At 48.3% G+C, this 20,058-nt stretch overlaps 1 protein-coding gene across 1 annotated transcript in view; it reads right to left on the reverse strand.

Moving 5' to 3' along the window:
- Positions 1-7,927, reverse strand: part of LOC111154427 (vasoactive intestinal peptide receptor 2) — a 55,288-nt gene extending 47,361 nt beyond the window's left edge. Inside the window, exons 1-2 of the mRNA XM_022514022.1 lie at positions 7,865-7,927; positions 5,364-5,463 (exon numbers count right to left, since the gene is read on the reverse strand). Coding sequence (XP_022369730.1) covers positions 5,364-5,463; positions 7,865-7,927 — 163 coding nt within the window. The remainder of the gene's footprint in view (positions 1-5,363; positions 5,464-7,864) is intronic.
- Between the last annotated feature and the right edge of the window lie 12,131 nt (positions 7,928-20,058).

Raw genomic sequence — 20,058 nt, forward strand, 5'->3', positions numbered from 1 at the left:
CCCCAACGGGCGGGCATCCAAGAAGAGGTGACATCCTCCCCCTTGATTTTCTGGGAGGAAACCCATTCATGAAACAGTCTCGTTCCCTTTGTGATGAAAAGGTGTGGGGAAAGACTGGGTGTAAAATGGGACGTAATCGCTTCTATGTTATGGGACACGAACATCACAGAAATAAAGCTGTGAAAACGATGTTACTTGGTCATACGATTTCATGATCAGTGGCTTGAAGCCCACCGTCAAATGCTGGTGGAATGTTTTACTCACAGGAACAAATGCGGTCACTAGAGTGTGGCTTGTAAGCTACCCTAAGAGGCCAGGAGCCTGGGACAGACTAACGAGATACTACACAGCTCTTAGGGTAATTACACCAGCAAAGAATCGTCAGCAAGTACACTGCTGAAGTCAAAAACAAAAAAGGAAGGCAAAGTACAGACAGGCATAAGGACATAGGGTATGACATTTCCATCAGCAGAAGGAGAGAGCGGAGGGGCCATGTGCATCTCCCCTGTGCCTCGCCGGGGGGAGGGGAGCTGCCTCCAGGGAGGGGAACTGCACGTCTGCAGTGGGAAAAGCTGTCATTAGATGTGTTTCTGAACGGGTTTTTTCCAGGTGGATGTTCACTTAGTTTTTTAATTAACATATAATGTAGTTTGCCCCAGGGGTACCTTACTTAGTTTTTAATGTGAAGATTCTCATTAATGTGTTCAGCAAAACCTTCCTCAACATCTTTTTAAATGCCAAGCACTGCGTAAGACTCGGGCTGAGACGGGAACAAAATGTCGTCTCCCCCTTGAGGCCAGCGTGGCGCAGGGCCAGCACGGCACAGGACAGCGAGTTGCGGTCACACAGCCGTGCTGCGGAGAATCTGCAGGGACTCAGCCCCGCTGAGCAGCCACTGTCCCGGAGCCGGAGACGCTTCTCCCCGGTGCACCTGCTTTGTTCCAGACTATCTGGGGATGCCTGTCACAGAGGCTGCTGGACGGAGAGAGTGCTTCCCTCTGGACGGAGCACCGCGATGAGATAAAATCTTTTTCTGGAGCAAAGGCTGGGCAGGAGTGCCGGCAGCCTCCTTGGGACACTGGGGGCTCCTCAGCTGTGACACAGGCTGCTGTGGGCACTGTGTCACATGGCTGACCTGCATCGCTCCCGGGGGACTCGGGAGAAGGGAACCATGCGAACGTGGCTCCCAAGGTGCCCGAGTGCCAGGGGCAACCATGTCTGTCTGGGCCCAGAGCCCCGAGCCTCTGGCAGGCCTCTTTGCTAACCTGCCAGCTTGCAAGTAGGAGACTCCAAACCCCTCAAACCCCCACCGCTCTGGACAAGTAGATCAAAGTCAAAGAAAAGGAAGTTTTTAGTCTAGCACCTCCCATGGCCCTGGTCCTAAGCTAACATTCACCACCCTACCCTCTTCAGCCGTGCACCTGAATGGGACAGCTCCAGGTGTGGGGCTGTCCAGAAAACATGGGTCCCACCTATGTGGGGGACCAGGCCCCCAGGCCCAGGCCACAGGCCCTCCAGATCTAGGTGTAAAAACACAAAGTCACACAAAAGTTCCTCTCCACTCTGTGCACAGGCAGGAAAACTGGGCAAAGCCTGAGTGGCTGACTCATTCCCTGCCCGCCGCAGGTCAGCACAGGCCACCGCCGGGAAACAGGGCTGGACTTTCACTATAGTTTTAGGCACTGGTGGCCTCAGAGCACCTCATACATCTATTAGGAGGATTAAGTTAGTCTTATCAATGAGTCAATATTAAACGACAAAGCTCTAAATAGCTCCTAAGCTTTTCTTATACAGTGAATTCTTTAAAAGGATTTAGAACTGAAGTCGTCTTCTGTCTGGATTCATGTGTTTGCATTTGCTTTAGACCCAGAGCGCAGGAAAAAGAACTATCAGATTTATCCGCATGACCTCACTAAAATAAGAACTAGTTTTTCCTTGTTTCTGTTTTTACACCAACTTCTTAATCCTATAGGATTTAAAAGCAGACACTACAGACCTTCTCACTTTTAACTCCATGAAGCAAATGTACACTCTCTTCTCATCAGTCAGAAAGCCTTCACTTTCTGCTTCTGGTTTCCCTCATCCACAGTATCTTTATTCTGGTAACTTATTCCTATTTATATCTCTGGCATTTGAACCATGCATATCTCAACGAGCAAACAGAAAAAAAGGACTTTAGAACACAAGTTGTCCTTCTTCACAGAAAACCGAAGGGAGGCCAGGCCCAGGACACAGTCCTATGGCTGCTCTTCTCCTGAAGGGCAGGTGGCCTGTAGCAGGCTCTTCCTGTAAGTCCGAAGGTGAAATGAGTCACACGCAGGTGTTTTTGCTATAGAGCTAATATTAATAATAAGAGCCTTCCATAAAAGAAAACATCCAAGACGGATGCTTGTCGCTGCAAGAAAACTGAGTGGTGTCTTTCTGGGCCGCTCCAAACAAGGAAGACCGTTTACAACCTTTATCCAAAACTACCATGTTCTTTCTGCTCCAGCTGATGTCACGGCGAACGAGAGATTTTCAGAGACTCTGCCTTTAGATGTCGCCATCCCACTGTCTGATGTGGGTCACGTACAGATCACCCCTGAGCCACTCTGAACCCAGGCAGGAGGTGCCTGCGAAGGAGACCTTGCTGAGCATTTAGGGTGTCCTGACCCCCCAGAGGCGTGTCCGATGGTGGTGAGAGGCCTGAGGGGCCCAGACATCCTGGAGAGAGCAACCTGACAGCTCCCGGGCAATGTCTGCCTGCCCCACAGGAGGTCTGCCTGTCTCCTGCAAAACTTTTTTTTTTAAAGAACTAGTTGTAAACTTTTAATAAACTGGAATATTTTAGGTAAAGTCTACATTTCTGATATTTTCTGAAAATAGGAAGCTGGGCAGTTTGGCACCTGCATTTCCTCACAGTAACAACCAAGGGTTGCACAGAGCAGCTGCCAGTCGCCCCCCGTATCCCCACGGCCCCACGCGTCGGCTCTGCCCAGCCACAAGGCCATCAGCTCGCCCTGGGCCAACACCTTATCCTCATGAAGGGTTGGTCAGGGACTAGGGGTGAGACCTGTGTCTTTGGAACAGAGTAAAACCAAAAGGACATTGCTTTGAATGAACTAATGCCACACTCCATCTGTGTGAGATAACCAGTAATGAAGAATCTTTCCTATACATATAAAAGCCCCTGATTGTGGCCTATTTCATAATGGCAGAAAACTTAGCTTCCCTGAACGAGTCCCCTTTCTCATCACACAGCACCTGTCAGGCGAGCCACAGGCACAGACCTACAGATGCCCCTCCACGCTGCTCTGTCCACTAGCCAGCCAACCCCAGGCCAACCGTGAGGACATTCCGCAGAGGGAAAGTCATGAGCCGTATGCTATTTTTTAAATGTTAAGTGTTCCTTGTTGCCCACTGAAATAGTGCCAGTGTTCTATTTGTTAACAAAATGTTCTTGATGAATGTGGGAAATAAAGAGTGACAAGAAAGAACCATGAAGTATTCCCAGAGCTTTTCCCTAAAACATCAGTTGTGAGGGCAGCGAGGGAAGGGGGCTGTCGCCCAGGTGCAGGCTAGGGACAGGTGTGCCATCTGTAAGAATCTGTCAACAGTAATAAAACTGAGTACAGCTTGGTCCGCAATTTCATGATGTACTCATGCCAGCAGTGTCGACAGCACTCTTCCTTCCCCATTTGGGACAGTCTGTGTGTGTCCATGGCTTGTGGCAGAGGGCCTGGGAAGTATGGCCTAAAGAAGGCAGCAGGAAATGGCAGCGTTCGGCCCCGCAGAGCCTATGACGCCCCGTGAACCCTGGAAGATGAACTCCCGCAAAGACATGGCTCTGTTCACCGCTGCTCCAGGAGGACAGTTAGTACTAGTGAGTGAATGCCATTGTGGGCAGCCTCAGAGCACATCAGTGCCCGGACCGCACAGTGATGGTGTGAGGGGTATGGAGCTCACTCTCCAGGCATCTTCGGATGGCCAAGTGTCACCTACTGAGAAGGCAGCAGGCAGCGGGCTGGCCCACCTGTCTCTGAGCTGGAGGTCTCATGGATGGTGCTGCTGGGACCTGGGCTCACCAGACGCTCACCAGAGAATTCTAAATTCTGGCTCCTGTCTGCATTGATTTTTCCTAAATCTCTTAATGTTCACTGAAGGGAACGGACCTCAGTGGCCATGATGATAGATTTGTCTTGAGGCGCTGGCTGACAGGACCTGTGTCTCATCTATCCTCAGAGCTGGCTAATTGGTCCGAAGCCGTCCTGTCCCGTGTGGTGGTGGGGGAGGGGCCCTGGCTGCTGTGAGGTGGGTCCACAGTGTATGTGCTGTAAGTGCAAATCAAATACTCGGTTCCTAAGATTTAGTATAAACAAATTCAAAGTTTCTTATCCATATTTTATATTGATTATAAGTTGAAATGATAATGGTTTGGATATTTTTGGATAAAGTATATTAAAATTAATCTCCCCTTTTTCACATTTTAATGGGGTAACTAGAATATTAAAAATTATCTATGCGGTTCACCTTCTATCTCTTCTGGGCAGCAGTGGTCTAGAACAAAGCCCAAGTGCGTAACTTCTGGTCTCAAGTCCCCCTGCAGGACACCAACCTGTTTTAACACGGAGTCTTTGATTTCACTTTTTGTCTTGAAAATGAATGAAGATGAAAGACAAAAGGTTTTTGCTTCTGTTATAATGTGGGTGTTATCACGGAACCTTCTGAATTTACAGACTGTGAATGTGCCTAGCCAGAGTACACACGGTCCCAGCATGTGCGGTTTGACCTGGAGAAGGTAAAGTGAGCAAATCTGCTGTATTCACAATAGGTCTGTCTTCAGGAAAACAGAAGTCTCATTTCCCTGTTTGATTTCTGGTGTTTCCACATTCCTAACTGGACTAAAATCATCTGGGATGTGACTAAAATTTTTAAATGCGAGAAATCAGATAAAAATATTCATTCCATGGATAATGGAGTTGCTTTTGCAAAGCATAACAATGCCCATGAAAATATTTTAGTAATTTGCTCTTATGTCAAACCATGGATACTGTTACTGTTAAGGATTAAGGCTTGGGTAGGGAGAGGGTGGCTGGGGGATGGACAGTGGGAAGTGTGTGCTATGGTGAGTGCTGTGAAATGTGTAACTCTGATGATTCACATGCCTGTACCCCTGGGGCTAATAATACATTATATATTAATAAAAATAACTTAAAAAAAGTTTATTATGGGAAGGATTCCCCGGCCCCCGGCAGTGGAAACAGACCTTTTTATTTTTTGAAGATGCGGGTGACTTTAAAACATCAATTTTCAGAGTGAGGGGGAGCTATCAGCCTGCCCGGTTATCCAGCTGAGCCCCTGTACTCACCAAGCGGCTATCTTACCTTTGTATTTTCCTGTTTGAGTCCTTAGAAGCTCTGTGCATTTTGTCTCTTCCTCCTGTATTTCCAGATGAAATCGACATTCTGGGTGAACACTGTTCACCTGGTCAAGGTTTAAAAAAACGGAAGTAACTAAAAATTTCACCATAAGAGGAAAGTCAAACAACACTTCTACAAAACAAAACCAACTGCTCATGGTTCTAAACTGCTCCCCAAATAACACTCACTTAAAAGCAATCACCTTCATATTTCTGACATCATTATTAAAAAAATTACTTTGTAAAAGACTTATAACACAAATGTAACCCTAACAGAATCTTTTTCTGCGCAGAAAGCAACTTACTAACCCACACATCGTCTTCTGTTCGTACCACTTTGGTAGCAATAGATTTTTTAATCCAGTGACCTCTCAGTGTCCGAGTCCTCCATTCCTAGCCCTCGATTTAGTTACAGTACACACACGTGTGCTCTCAAGACTGTTCTTAATGACCACGCGCTAGCCCCAGACGCCAGCCCGCCTCATCGAAGGACAGCCTTGCACTTGCCGGACAGACCTCTAACGGGATAACTTCGTTTGCAGAGCCCGAGGTCACATCTGAAACTGTTAGAGTTTGGTGTGAAGAAGATTTTCAAAAAGATCAGAGGGTAAGTAGGGAGAGGAAGAGAGGGAAGAGTGTTATGCCGCCTGAACAAGAGGTGGGTGATTTCCTGTAGCGACCTGTCGCGGGAACTAAAGCTGTGGAACCGGGGAAGAGTGAGATCGCCTGTGGGCGTGGGCATCAGACAGAGCCGCACGCTTCAGTCTTGGAAGAAAAGAGTCTCCGAGCTCTGCTTTTATGAAAATCCAACGTTCTCTCTTTTTTATTTCTCCCCATCCCAAGTACTCGTACTGCAGGCTGGAGCTGCACAGCCCTGCTCTGTCTGAAGAAAATCTTGCTTTTCCTGGGAGGCAGTCGTACTCTGGGTAGGTGACGGCCACCTGTATTCACTGACCTTACTATCCAAACGCTCGACGGGGACCCTCACCAGGTATAACGTTTCTAAACAGAATTAAAAGAAGAAAATGCTGATACTTTTGCCACAATTACCCTCACTTTTAAAAAGACACAAAGTGTCCTCCCCCCCCCCCATTACTACTGGACAACACCCACTGTAGAACCTCCTAGTTTCGGACAGACTGTACTTCTCCTGTATGAACAAGTCCATGGTCTTTAAATTTTAGAATTGGGAAAATTACGTTCACTTTACAAAATGTTTGTCAAGGTATAAAAAGACGCTACGGTTCCTGACATTCTTGAACATGCAGAGCAACGACTGACTTTGGGACACCTTGGGAATCAAAGCTGCATTAGCCAGAATAATCCTGGTACTTGTGACAACCAGCTCTTTCAAAGCGTTAATGACTAACAAGGGTCTTCTTCTTTTTTTAAGAAAGATTTTATTTATTTACTTGACAGAGAGAGAGAGAGGGAGAGAGGACAAGCAGGCAGAGCCGCAGGCAGAGGGAGAGGAGGAAGCAGGCTCCCGCCGAGCGGGGCTGGATCCCCGGACCCTGAGGCCGTGACCAGAGCCGAAGGCAGCCGCCCAGCCCACTGGCCCCCCCGGCGCCCCTAACAGGGTCTCCCTAAACCCCGTTCCTCCGCAGGACAGACCCGGTGGCCTTCAGCCCAGACGAGGGACTTTCGTCGGTTCCCACGCCAACAACGAGACGCGACACAACGTCCCCGCACAGCTGCGTCCGGGGCTTCACCGCCGCGGCTCCAGCCCCGCGATCCGGAGGCAGACGGACACACGGACGGACGGACGCGCAAGCCCTGCCTCGGCGCAGGAGGAGAGCAAGAACCGGGCTGACGGTTCCTTCCGACACAAGGAAGAGCTCTCGGGAGCCGGAGAAGCGGGTCGCGCGGTCGCGAACCACCCGGTGCTCGGGCGCCCCGCGCCCCCCCGCGCCCCCCGCGCCCCCCGCGCCCTGCAAGGAGCCGCGACGGAGGAAGCAGAGCGCGTCCGAAGGGAACTTGGCCGAAACACGAAACAAACACAAAGCAGCGACGAGACCCAGGAGGAGACGGAGCGGCGCCCGTGACAAGGCCAACTCCGGTCTCCCGGGGGGGGGGGCGGGCATGGCCCTGTCCCCCGTCCCTCGCTCGGGGCGACGACGTGACCGCCCCGCGCGCCCAGCCTCACGCCCCCGGGAAGCAGCGGCCAAAACAGCGCCTCCTTGACCGGGTCCCGCTTCCAGCAAACCGGGGACCACACGGACGGGACCGACAGCCGCCCCTTCCCCGCCCGAGCCCTCGTCTGACCCGCGGGGGAGGGTACCGGGGCTCCTCCGACCACCCCGTTCCCGACCCGGACCCGGACCCCGGCGAGCGAGGGTGCTGGGCCGGCCCGGTGCCCCGCGCCCGGACGCGGGAGGGGAGCGCCGCGGTCGGGAGCCGCGCCCCAGTCCCCGGAGGGAGGACGCGCGTGGGGTGCGGGAGGGCGGGGGCCGCGGACGCACTCACGGGGGCGAGCAGCCAGCCGCAGCAGGTCAGCAGCGCGGGCGGCAGCAGCGCGGGCGCCCTCATCCCGGCTCGGCGGACGCCAGCGTGGGCCGAGCGCGCACCCCCGCTCCGGCCCCGCTCCCGCCGGCGGTCGCAGCTCCGCGCGCCCTGCCGCTGCCACTGGGCCGCCGGAGCGCGTGGGAGAGGCGCCTGGTTCCCCGCGGGCCGCCGGCCTGGCTGCTCCCCGCGGCCCGCGACTCCGCCCCCGGCGCCCGGGGCCCCGCCCCGCGCCCCTTCCTCCCCGCGGCCCCCCACTCTCCCTCGGCCTTGCTCCCAGCGTCCCCAGCTCCTCCCCTCCCAGCCCCGCGCGCTCTCCGCTTGGCCCCGCGCGCTTCCCCCCTCCGCCCCGCGTCCCCGCCCGCGCCCGCTCCCACCGCGCACCACGTCCTCCAGCCTTGCCCCGCGCGCCCGGCGGCTGGCGGAGCAGAGAGACGAGCGCAGGCAGGCGAAGGGCTTGCCGTGGCCTCCAGACTGCACGTGGAGCGGTCAGCGGGAGAGCGACTGGGGACAAGGAAACAGGGCTCCGGTCGTGAACCGCCACGGGTTTGCACCTACCTACGTCCTCCTCGTTAAATAATAAGCTGAAGGCGCCCCCCAAATGTCAAGAAACCCAGTTAGGCTGGGTGTGCTGCCTTCGAAGCCAGTGGGATTGGGTCGGGGCAACTGAAACGTAAGAAGAAAATTGGGGTGCGTTTGGGTGTGGGCGGACTCCCCATGTCGGCGGGTCCTGCCCAAGCCAAACCAGGAAAGCCATTCTGTCCTCCCGAGTGGCGAGTGGCGGCTGCAGAGGGGCCCGAGATGGAAATGGGCATATCCGGAAGCATCCCCTCAGCTCTGAACACCCCAAAGGATTATTTCAGTGTTAGAGCTGGCTGCTATCCAGCAGATAGAAAAGCACCTAGAAATGGAAAATGAAACAGGTAATTTTTGTTGTGGTTTTAACTTCCCATGCGAAAATAACTGCTCACACGAAACCTAGAACAAGAATAGTACGGAGTACCCTCTCACCCTCTACCTAGATTCAGCTGTGAAGTCTTACCGCGTTGGCTTTTTATCACTTGCGTCCTCTCTGACCACCCTAACCAGCCCCCCCCATGTATCAATTAATATCTATCAGTCGTCCATCTGTCATCCGTCTAGCCGTCTGTCTGTCATCCATCATTCTCTCCGTGGGGGAGCAGTCTTAGAGGCCAAGACCAGACGTTCTAGGTGGATAAAGCGTGTGGTCTAGAGGCTTGCTGACCCTGGGTCCAACTCCATAAAGATGCCTTTACTCACTATTCAACCCGTGACAAGCCCACAGACTTCCTGAGCTATATGCCCATTGGTAAACGAGAATAATGACACCTGCCTTCCCCCCTCGGAAGATGGCTGTAGGAATCAAGATCATTACCGCGTCCGTGTTTTGTTGTTGAGGGCCCGCACTCGAAACAGTACTAGCCTGGGTTCAAGGCAATGTGTAGGAGTTCGTGTGATGGGAAGTAAGTGCGACCATAGTGAGACACAGGCTAATGGGAGAAGGAGGAGTTGGCTGCCCCTTCGAGGCCCTGGAGGAGAATATGTGACTGGTTAGGAGAATGGCTACGAGTGAGAGATCAAGGATGGAGAGAGGCAGCATCTCAGAAGCACCAAGGAACAACCAATGTGCTGAGAGCATCACAGACATCAAGAAGTATGGCCCATTTGGGAGGCTGGAGAACGTGAGACTGTCTTGACCCAAGGGAGGACAGAATCAGTGTTGTGTGAGTGTTGGAATTATACACCATGCAGGTGGATTGCACAAATTAGACAAAATGTTGCTAATTCTGACTGTTCGTACCTCGTTAAATTCCCACTGATGTTGGGATGGGTGGTACTGTTTTGGGTGAATCCCCACTCTCCCAGGAATTTTCCCACTTCCCTTGCAGGGGGCCTGTGTGTTCTCCGGGTGGGAGGAGGGGTTCTTCTGTAGGTTCCTGATGTGGTAGAGCAGTGGCCTTGTCTCTGGGCCTCTGGCACTGGCCTTGCTGAGCTGTGGTAGCCCTAGATCAGCTGTGCTCACACCTTGCTGAAGCCTTGGTCCCTGCCCTGGGCTCTGGTCACGAGGGCCCCACTACTGCCTCCCGCTCCCTGAGACCTCTTCTGACCACACCTGCCCTCAGCACCCGCACCTGACTATGTTCTGAGGCGTCTGGGAGTGGCTGTAACTATGAGACACTTTTCAGCTGCTCTCCCCACCTCCTGCCTGGACACCCCTTCTGCCAGCTCCCCCTTGCCCACACAGCATACCCTGCCTGGCACTGTTTTTGCCAGTGGCTTCCCTGGGTTTTCCTGGCTCAGCTCTGAGCCCACGGTGGAAGCTGAGCAGGTCAGAAGCTCAGAAACCCATTGATTTAGTGAAGGGAAGCCTTAGGGCTTTGTGGTCAGAAGAGAGTGAAATAGCTCAAAACTAAATACTTTCCAAAAGAGAAGAATAAGCTTTGAATACACGTAACTCTGAGGTCCTTTCAGTCCTTCTGCCAAGACTAGATGAGTAACTCTGGGGACCACACCTGCTAGGGTGGAGGGTCATGGCCACACCACATGAGGCCGTTGTTAACTTGGACCTGTGAGGAAATTCACCGTTTGCTGTGCTGCAATTTAAGTGTCTTTTAGAAGCCTGGGATGCTAGAGGTCGATAGAACGCGCACTTTCTCTTCCCGCCTAAGAAAGCCTGGGGCTTTGGGGAGCGCTTCACATCATTCATGAGCTCACAGCGGTGTGCTGGGGAGAGCAGCAGGGCTCACAGGAGTGCCCTTCCGGACCCAAACCCTGGCCCCGCACCTCACGGGTAGAGCACATGTCCTGTGGTTGTGTCCTGAGTCCTTCCAGGCACACGGCGCCCTGGCCCCTCGGCGCCCCGATGCTCAGGGAACCCTGGAGCACAGCTGCTGCGTCACCCAGTACCAGGAGGCTGCGTCAGCTCCCCAGGCTGTGCAGTACCGTCCCCAAGATGCGCGTGACCTACTTCTCAAGGGATTATGAAGATAGAAATCAAACACTCGCAGACATTTTTAAAAGTATATGGATGGGAAGTGCTGCTTTCAGGATGTGCCCACCTCAGCCCCAGACCGGCCCCGCTTCCTGGGTGCAAGATGTAGTGGGGACTCAGGCCCAGGATGGGTCAGTGGGATCTGGGCTGCTCGTCTGCCCGGGCTGTTTCTGGCCCTTCCTATTTTCAACCACAACCAACCTATTCAATGAGATGGATTCCTTTGAGTAAACTTCCCTTACGCCTGTGACTTTGAGAGACCCCGGCAGCCCTCGGTCCTTTCTGGTGAGGATCTCTTTTCCAGATAGAAAAGGCCCAGTGCTGTGGGTTAGCAACACCCTCAGCTGCTTAATTTAAAATTCTCACGACCCTCCCCCGTCCTAGCCCCGTCCTGCACCAGCCGGAACCCGGGGCCGGAACCCGGGGCCGGGAGCTGTGCACAGCACCATAGGGTAGGAGCCTCCCCTCCCCGGCCTTACCCGCACACCCTTCCCCACTGCAGCCCGGGCATCCTCCAGGTCAGAGGAGGGTGGGAAGAGTCAGGAAGCCCTACTTCCGCAGCACAGTGAGGTCTGCAGGCCTCCTGTGCCCCCACCATCCTCGAGACCTTACAGCTGTTGCCCTCTGGGTGCAAAGGGTGCCTCTCAGGATGTTTTCCCTTCCACTGGGGTCGTCTTTCCTCTCCAGACCATTCTCCTGAAGGTCCGTCTGAAGATGGTCCATGGGAGGCGACAGCTGGCTAAGGAGACAAAAACGTGCCCTTTGTTTTCCAGACAGAGGCAGCCAGCCAGATGCAGCCTCCCATTCAGACTTCCCAGGCATCAGAGTCACTGCTGCTTCCTTCAGAGGACACAGGCCGATCTCCCCAAATGGGTCTTGAGGTACTTCACTTGGGTCGGGGGAGAGGAAGCACCCCTAGCTCCCTGGTGGAGAAGGGCCATGTTGAGCACAGTGGGGTCTCTCCCCTAAGTCTGCCCTGCTGGCCTCCTTCTCTAATTCAGCTTGGAACAGACCTTGGCAACCCTCCTGTCGATGGTCTAGCATCTGACTTTGAAATGTGGGGTGCTCATCACAGCTCTCTGGCCTTTGGGTTTAAATGCTGACATAATTGGCTGAGCCACCCTCAATGTTCTTCCAGCTCTCTGCTGAGCCTGGCCCAGAGACCTTCAGAAGAGGGTCTGTCCCTGGGGAGGCCCCCAAAGTAAAGGAAGCATGGTAGTGTGTGTAAGCTGCCTCTGGAAAGTGTGATTTTGTAAACAGCTTCGTCTTTCAAGCAGTTCACACGCACAGCAAAACTGGGTGGGAGGACAGGGTTCCTATATCCCCGTCACCTTTCCAGCCAATGTTCTTTTTTTCCCCTTTAAAATTATTTTTATTAAATCATACATGGACAGCAGCATCTTAGCTCTACACATGCATCTACGTTTTTTTAAAGAAACATCCTGGCTAATAGCTTTTCAGATTTTTTTTTAAAAGATTTTATTTATTTACCTGACAGAGATCACAAGTAGGCAGAGAGGCAGGCAGAGGTGGGGGGTGGGGGGAAGCAGGCTCCCCACTGAGCAGAGAGCCCGATGCAGGGCTTGATCCCAGGACCCTGGGATCATGACCTGAGCCGAAGGCAGAGGCTTTAACCCACTGAGCTACGCAGGCGCCCCAGCTTTTCAGATCTTTGAGAAAAATCTTTAAAAAGGTTTCACGTGTCAGCTGAAACATACAAATTCAGCATTATCAAAGGAGGATCGCTTCTACACTCTTACAGTGTGTAGCCTTTGTAGGTGGGCTTCTTTCACAGACCAGCCTGCATTTAAGGTGCCTCCGTGTTTTTCTGAGGCTTGTTAGCTCAGTTCTTTCTAGCACATTCAACTGTCCATCTGTTCCACAGTTTATCCACTCACTTGTTGAAGGATGTCTTGGTTGCTTCCAAGTTTTAGCAATCTGAGTAAAGCTGCTGTCAATATTCATGAATAGATGTTTTGTGTGGACATAAGTATTCAGTTCACTCAGATAAATATCTAGGGGTATAATTGTTGGATCGTATGGTAAGAATATGTTCAGTTTTGTAAGAAACTGCCCAACTCTTCCACAACGGCTGCATAGTTTGCATTCCCACCAGCAACCAGTGTGAGTTCCAGTTGCTCCACTTGCTGGCCAGTGTTTGGCCTTGTCAGTGTTCCAAATTCTGGCCATTCTAGGAGGTGTGTAATGGTACCTTATTATTTTACTTTTATTTCCCTGAGAACATATAAGGAAGAGCATCTTTTTATATGCTTATTTGCCATCTGTATATCTTTTTTGGGTGAAGTGTCTGTTTCAGATCTTTAGCCAATTAAAAAAATGTATTGTTTGTTTTCTTACTGTTGTTTTAAAATATTTTTGGAAATTTTTGTATTCTAGTCCTTTATCAGATAGGTGGCTTGCAAACATTTCTCCTGGTCTATGGTTTGTCTTCTCAGTTGCTTAATGTGTCTTTCACAGAGCAAAAATCTTTAATTTTAATAAAGTCCCACTCACAGTTTTTTCTTTCTTGGATTGTGCTTTTAGTGTTGTATCTAAAAAGTCATCACCAAACCCAAGGTCATCTAGATTTTCTCATTTGTTATCTTCTAGGAGTTTAATAGTTCTGCATTTTACCTTTAGGTCTGTGATTCATTTTGAGGTAGTTTTTGTGAAAGGTGTAAGATATGTGTCTAGATTCAGTTCCTCTGCATGTGGATGTACTGTTGTTTGTTGTTCCAGTAGTATTTAATGAAAAGACTGTCCTTTCCTTATGAATTCCTTCTGTTTCTTTGTCAAAGATGAGTTGACTGTATTTGTCTGGGTCTATTTCTGGGTTCTCATTCTATTCCACTGGTCTATTGTCTAGTCTTTTAACTCTCTTGTCTTTTAACATAGTCTTTCAACACTGTCCTGATAACTGTAGCTTTAAATTAAGTCTTAAAGTCTTACTAGATTTGTATTAGTCCTTTGACTCAGTTCTCCTTCAATACTGTGTGGCTATTCTGGATCTTTTGCCTCCATATAAATGTTAGAATCAGTTGTCCATATCCACAAAATAGCTTATTGGCATTTTGATTGGATTTGCATTGAATCTATAGATTAATTGGGGAAGAACTGACCTCTTGACAACATAGAATATTTTTATCCATGAACATGGACTATCTCCCCATTTATTTATTTCTCCTTTGATGTCATTCATCGAATTTTGTAGTTTTTCTCACATAGATCTTGTACATATTTTGTTTGATTTATAGCTAAGTCTTCAGAGGTTTTTTGGTGCTAATGTTAACAGTAAGTTTATCTTCCAGTTGTTCATTACTGGTATATAAGAAAGCAACTGACCTTTTTTTTTTTTTTTTAATTTGATAGAGAGAGATCACAAGTAGACAGAGAGGCAGGCAGAGAGAGAAGAGGAAGCAGGCTCCCTGCTGAGCAGAGAGCCCAATGCAGGACTCGATCCCAGGACCCTGAGATCATGACCTGAGCTGAAGGCAGAGGCTTAACCTACTGAGCCACTCAGGCACCCAACTGACCTTGTATATTAACCTTGTATCCTACAACTTTGCTATAGTCACTAATTGGTTGTAGGAGATTTTTTGTGTTGTTGATTCTTTGGGATTTTCAACATAGACAATGATGTCATTTGTGAACAAAGGTAGTTTTATTTCTTCATTTCCCGTCTGTGTACATTTTATTTCTTCTTCTTGTCTTATTTCATTAGCTAGAACTTCCATTATGATGTTGAATAGTAATGGTAGAGGGGATATCCATGCCTGCCTGATTTTAGCAGGGAAGTATCTCACCATTAAGTATGATATTAACTGTAGAGTTCCCTCCCCTCCAATCTTTTTTAAATTGAAGAAGGTCCCCTCAATCCCTACTTTATTGAGAGTTTTTATCATGAATAGGTGTTAGCTTTTGTCAAATGCTTTTTCCACATCTATTTTATGTAATAACATGATTTTTCTTCTTTAGCTTGTTGATGTGATAAATTATATTAATTGATTTTTAAATTTTGAATCAGTTTTATATACCTGGAAAAAATCCCCCAAGTTTGTACAGTGTAAGTATTTTTATAAATTGTTGGATTTAGTTTGCTAATATTTTGTTGAGTGTTTTTGTATCCATGATCATGAGAGATATTGGTCTGCAGTTTTCTTTACTCACAATGTTCTTGTCCAGTTTTGGTATTATGGTAAAGCTGGCCTTATACAGTGAATTAGGAGTAGTCCTCTACTTCTATCTTCTAGGAGAGATTGTAGAGAATTGTACAATTTCTTCCTTAAATGTTAGGTGAAATTCACCAGTGAACCCATCTGGGCCCACTATTTTCTGTTTGGGAAGGTTATTATGTATTGATTTAATTCATTTCATAGATACAGGCTTTTTCAGATTTTCTATTTCTCTTTATGTGAGTTTTGGTAAATTGTGTTCTTTAAGGAATTATTTCATCTTACCTAAGTTATTGAATTCATGGACATAGAATCATTCCTAATACTCTTTTATTATCCTTTTAATAGTGATCAGTAGTGATGAACTTGCCTAGAAGTTTATCAATTTTATTGAACTTTGCAAAAGAACTAGCTTTGGGTTTCATTGATTTTTCACTAATGTTTTCCATTTCATTGATTTTTGTTCTAATTCTTTATTTTCTTATGTTTACTTTGGACTTAATTTACTTTCTGCCCCTCTAATTTCCTAAAGTGAAAGTTTAGATAACTGACTTTATCTTTCATCTTCTCTAATGTGTGCTTTCAATGCTTTAGACTTCCTTCTAAGTCCTATTTTTCCTGTATCCCACAGATTTTGATTAGTTGGATTCAAATCCATTTTCAAAAAACACTACCACGAAAAAGGACACATTCTTGTATAGATGTAGTGACAAAGAGCAGGAGAAGAAAAAACACTGAAGTCAGCAGCTCCAGGCTTGCATCCCATCTGGGGACTGGCATCGCTTTCTCTCAGGCCTTAAAGTCCCCATCTATGAAATAAAGAAGTTGGCCATGACAATCTCTCAAGCCCTCCTCTGGTTCTAACACTTAGAGACTTTAATATGTCTCTTGGGGTATCTGTTAATGCATGGAAATGTCCTGTTCAGTGAATTTTTCCTTAAAGTGTAAAAAACCCCCACATTATACCACTTTATAGGTAGAAGAACTACCTTATAACAGAGTATCCCCAATAAATCCTTCTGTCCTTTAAAATTTGTCATTCAATTTATGTGTCCATAAGCTATAACAAAAAGCACTTCTATTAGTATTTTGAACAAATTGTTATCTGTTAGATCAATTAGGATTAAAAAAAAACCCCCAAGATTTAGTTTTACCTTCAGTTATTCCTTCTCTAACAATCTTCTTTATGGGGATCCAAGTTTCTAACCTATACCATCTTCATTTTCAACGAAGAATTTATTTTAATATTTCTAGCAAGGCAGGGCTACATGTAGTAAATTCCCTCAGTTATATTTGCTTAAGAAAGTCTTTATTTCTCCTCCACTTGTGAAGGTTACTTTTGATGGATACAGAATACTATATTGGTAGGTTTCTTTTCCATTAGCACTTGAAAACATTTCACTCCTTTTCTTTTTGCTTGCATGGTTTCTGGAGAGAAGTTGAATCCAATTCTATTATTTATTTATTTATTACTCCTCTATATGTAAAGTTCCTCCCCCCAACCCCCTTTTCTGGCTTAATTCAAGATTTTCTCTGTTCTTAATTTTCTGCAATTTGAATATGAGTACTTCCACCCATTAGAGAACTAAGCCCAAGCTCCTTAGGACAACATTAAGGCTCTTCAGGACATGACCTTCAATACCTCTTGTTTGGTGCAATGGGGAGAGTGTGGGCTTCAGAGTTAGGTGCTAGACTCTTATCTCTCCTGCTGGCTTGCTGAGTGTTCCACGATCAACTATTTACGGTCTCTGAGCGTCAACTTCCTCAGCATACTATGAAAGCATAGAAGTCACACTGACCTTCCTTGTGAGGTCAAAATATCTCATACCCTTCCATACCTGCCCAGATGTACACTTCCTCTTTTTCCTTCCATATATCCACATGGAGGCAGGGAGAGGGAGAGAGGGGCACAGAGGGAGAGAGAGAATCTCAAACAGGCTCCACACCCAGTGCAGAGACCAATGCGGGGCTTGATCTCAGGACCCTGAGATCATGACCTGAGCCAAAATCAAGGGTTGAACGCTGAACTGACTGAGCCACCACATGCCCCCTCCCTTCCATATGTTCTGTTACTTGTATTTCACATGGCTTTTCTCCCTCACATCCCCTACCATGAAGAAGACTGAATGTTTAATAGGGGTGTGGGTTGCCTGTCTCTCTTGCCCCCATTTCATCCCTGTGTCTAAGTGTAGATTTTTTTAATACTTATTCTGCTTGGTATTCTCTAAACTTCCTGGATTTTTGTTTCCCACCATTAATTTTGGAAAATTCTCAGTCATTATTGTTTTAAATATTTCTTCTCTTGACTTCTCTTTTTCCTTTTCTTCCTTCTTCCACTATGTGTGTATTACAGAGAAATGTTCTTGGAAATTTCTTGTTCTGGAAATTGCTCTGGAAAGTTCTTGGACATTTTGTTCCATCTTTTTCATTCTTTTTTCTCATTACATTATAGTTCTGGAAGTTTCTATGGACATTTCCTCAAGCTCACTGATTCTTTCCTCAGTAATGGCCAGTCTAATGATGAACTCATAAATGCATTCATTTCTGTTAATAGTGTTTTAATTTTCTAGCATTTCCTTTTGACTCTGTCTTAGAATTTCCACTCTTTGTTTACATTATCTGTAGATTCTTTTATGTTGTTCACTTTTCCCCTTAAAGTCCTTAACATATTAATCATAGTTGTTTTAATTTCTAGGTCTAATAATTGCAACATTTCTGCCATATCTGAGTCTGTTTCTTATGCTTGCTTTGCCTCTTCAAACTGTGATTTTTGTCTTTTAGTGTGCCTTGTAATTTTTTTGTTAGAAGTTGAACACAATGTGCCGGGTAAAAGAAACTGAGGTGAATGGGCCTTTGGTATTAGTTTTTATGTTTATCTGGCTAGGAGTTGGGTTGTATTTGCTGTTTGCTGTAACTGGATATTACAGGCTACAGTTTTCTCCGGTACCTTGTTATTTTCTGCTCTGCTGTCTCTGGATTTCTTAGAGACTTTTAAAATAAGGTCTGAGATGTGTAGTTCTTTCAGTGTCTTTCCCTGTTGTTATACAGGAATCTTACTGATGTGCAGAGGTGAGGTGGGGGAAGGGAGGGCTGCTATAGTCTTAGTGTTGGGTCTCTGTCTTTTGGGGAGTCTGTGCCTCTGGACCATCGACTTCACTAGAACTTCTCAGGTTTTTCTTCCCCTTCAGTGGGATAGAATGGGTAGAGTGGGCTGCAGTTGAGTAACTCCCTTTCCTCTGCGTAGGTTAGGCTCGGAGAAACCCAGCAAGTTAGGGTTAGCCGGTTCCCCCTGAGGCAGGTCTTACTAAGAACAGAGGACTCTTATGTTTTTAAAAACGGGTTCTTTCCTTCCCCCACTGCTGGAAGCATGAAGGGATTTTTCTCTGATGTTCACCGTGAGAACCATACCTGGAGGTAAGTCATAACTGTGAGCCCCCCGAGACCTGGGCTCTCTTGCAGGCTTTACCTCACAGATTTGTCCACAGTGAATTGGTCAGTTAATCAGTTACAGCTTGGGGTCTCCCGCCCCCGCACCGGTTCCCACAAAGATTTCTGCTCCTGGGATCCTGCTCATGGAAGCTGTGAGTCTCTGTATCAGCCTATCTCTCCAGTTCTGGGAGCAGTGGTTTGCTCTCTGACCTCAACTCTGTGATGAATCTAAGACACGTTTTTGATTTTCAGTTTCTTCAGCTTTTTCTCCTTGAGAGGACAGGAGTGATGCCTTCCAAGTTCCTCACATGCTGAATTAGAAATTAGAAATCTATTGAAAGCTGTTTCCTTAAAAAAAAAAAAAAGTACAAACCAGAGGTTAGGGTGGACAGAGGTAGGGTAGAATGTAGCATATTTTCCTAAATGTACTGGATTATTTTTCAGAGTATTTTCCAGAGTGTACATTGGGTGGACTCCACTATTTACTCAACATGTGGTTAAGTTCAGGTAGAATAAATCAGCTGATTACTGATCAGCACGTTAGCTGATAAAGCAATACAAGATTTTCTCTACTTTTTTAAGCCAGGAAAGCCTCGGTAGTTATAACCTTAATATTTTCCACGGCAGGCTGACTTTACGGAGCTAATAAATTCCACCCGAAAGGCTGAATGTGCAGACCAGAGTGACTTCCCCTGAACGCTGCCTTTTACTTCTGCTGCACTCACTCCGTTTGGTCTAAAATCCTTGGAACTAGTTCAGGGAGTGCATTATTTCCGGCAAGAGAGAAGGGGAAAAACAGCAAACATTTCAACACACCTTCTAACTCTCTTTGGCTCTGCAGCCCTGTTCTGCATTTCTCTTGTGTCTTGACACAGATTATCCCTCAGCGGTGCAGTAAGGGCTCTGAAGCCGCTGCCTGCCCGCGCGCCCTTGCCCGCGGGCACTGACAGCTCCTGGAGCTTCCCGCAGGGCAGAGCCCGAGGGCTCAGGGGCGGCCCCTCCTTGTCTTGTCCTTTTCTGCTCCTGCCTCTCCCACGTGGCTCTCAAAAAGCAGTTTCCTCCACAGGAAGCTTGACTCTCCCAGGGCTTCGTCTCTTCCCGGCTCACAAATGGCGTTAGTGTCCTGACTTCCATGTATTTCTGCTCTAAGGGACCCAAGCCTCGCGCAAGGGATTTAATGCTTTTTATAGCCAGGATGGTGGGTCCAGGGGGCAGGGCCAGGCTTTCAGATGTGTGGACCCCTTACAGGTAAGACTGGCTCTGGTGCTTCCCCTCCCCCGGCACTCACTCCCCCCGGCCCCTCCAGGTTCCACCCTCTGAGGCTGGGCCCTGGTTCCACCACCCACCACAATCGCGAGCTGACTCTGGGCTGTCGGAGCGTGCAGAATGTGCCTCCGGCCGGTGCCCTCTCCGGGGGGTGCTGCCCTGCTTGGGTGATGGGACGGAGAAGGGTTTCCAACTGTCGGCTCCTGGACCCCGAGCGCCAGTGAGAGCAGGTCCAGAGCATCCCCCAGTGCACGTAACAGTCTTTACCACAAAGAAGC

The sequence above is a fragment of the Enhydra lutris genome, unplaced genomic scaffold (assembly GCF_002288905.1).
Source record: "Enhydra lutris kenyoni isolate GAN:26980312 unplaced genomic scaffold, ASM228890v2 scaffoldscaffold37, whole genome shotgun sequence".
Classification (NCBI taxonomy): domain Eukaryota; kingdom Metazoa; phylum Chordata; class Mammalia; order Carnivora; family Mustelidae; genus Enhydra; species Enhydra lutris.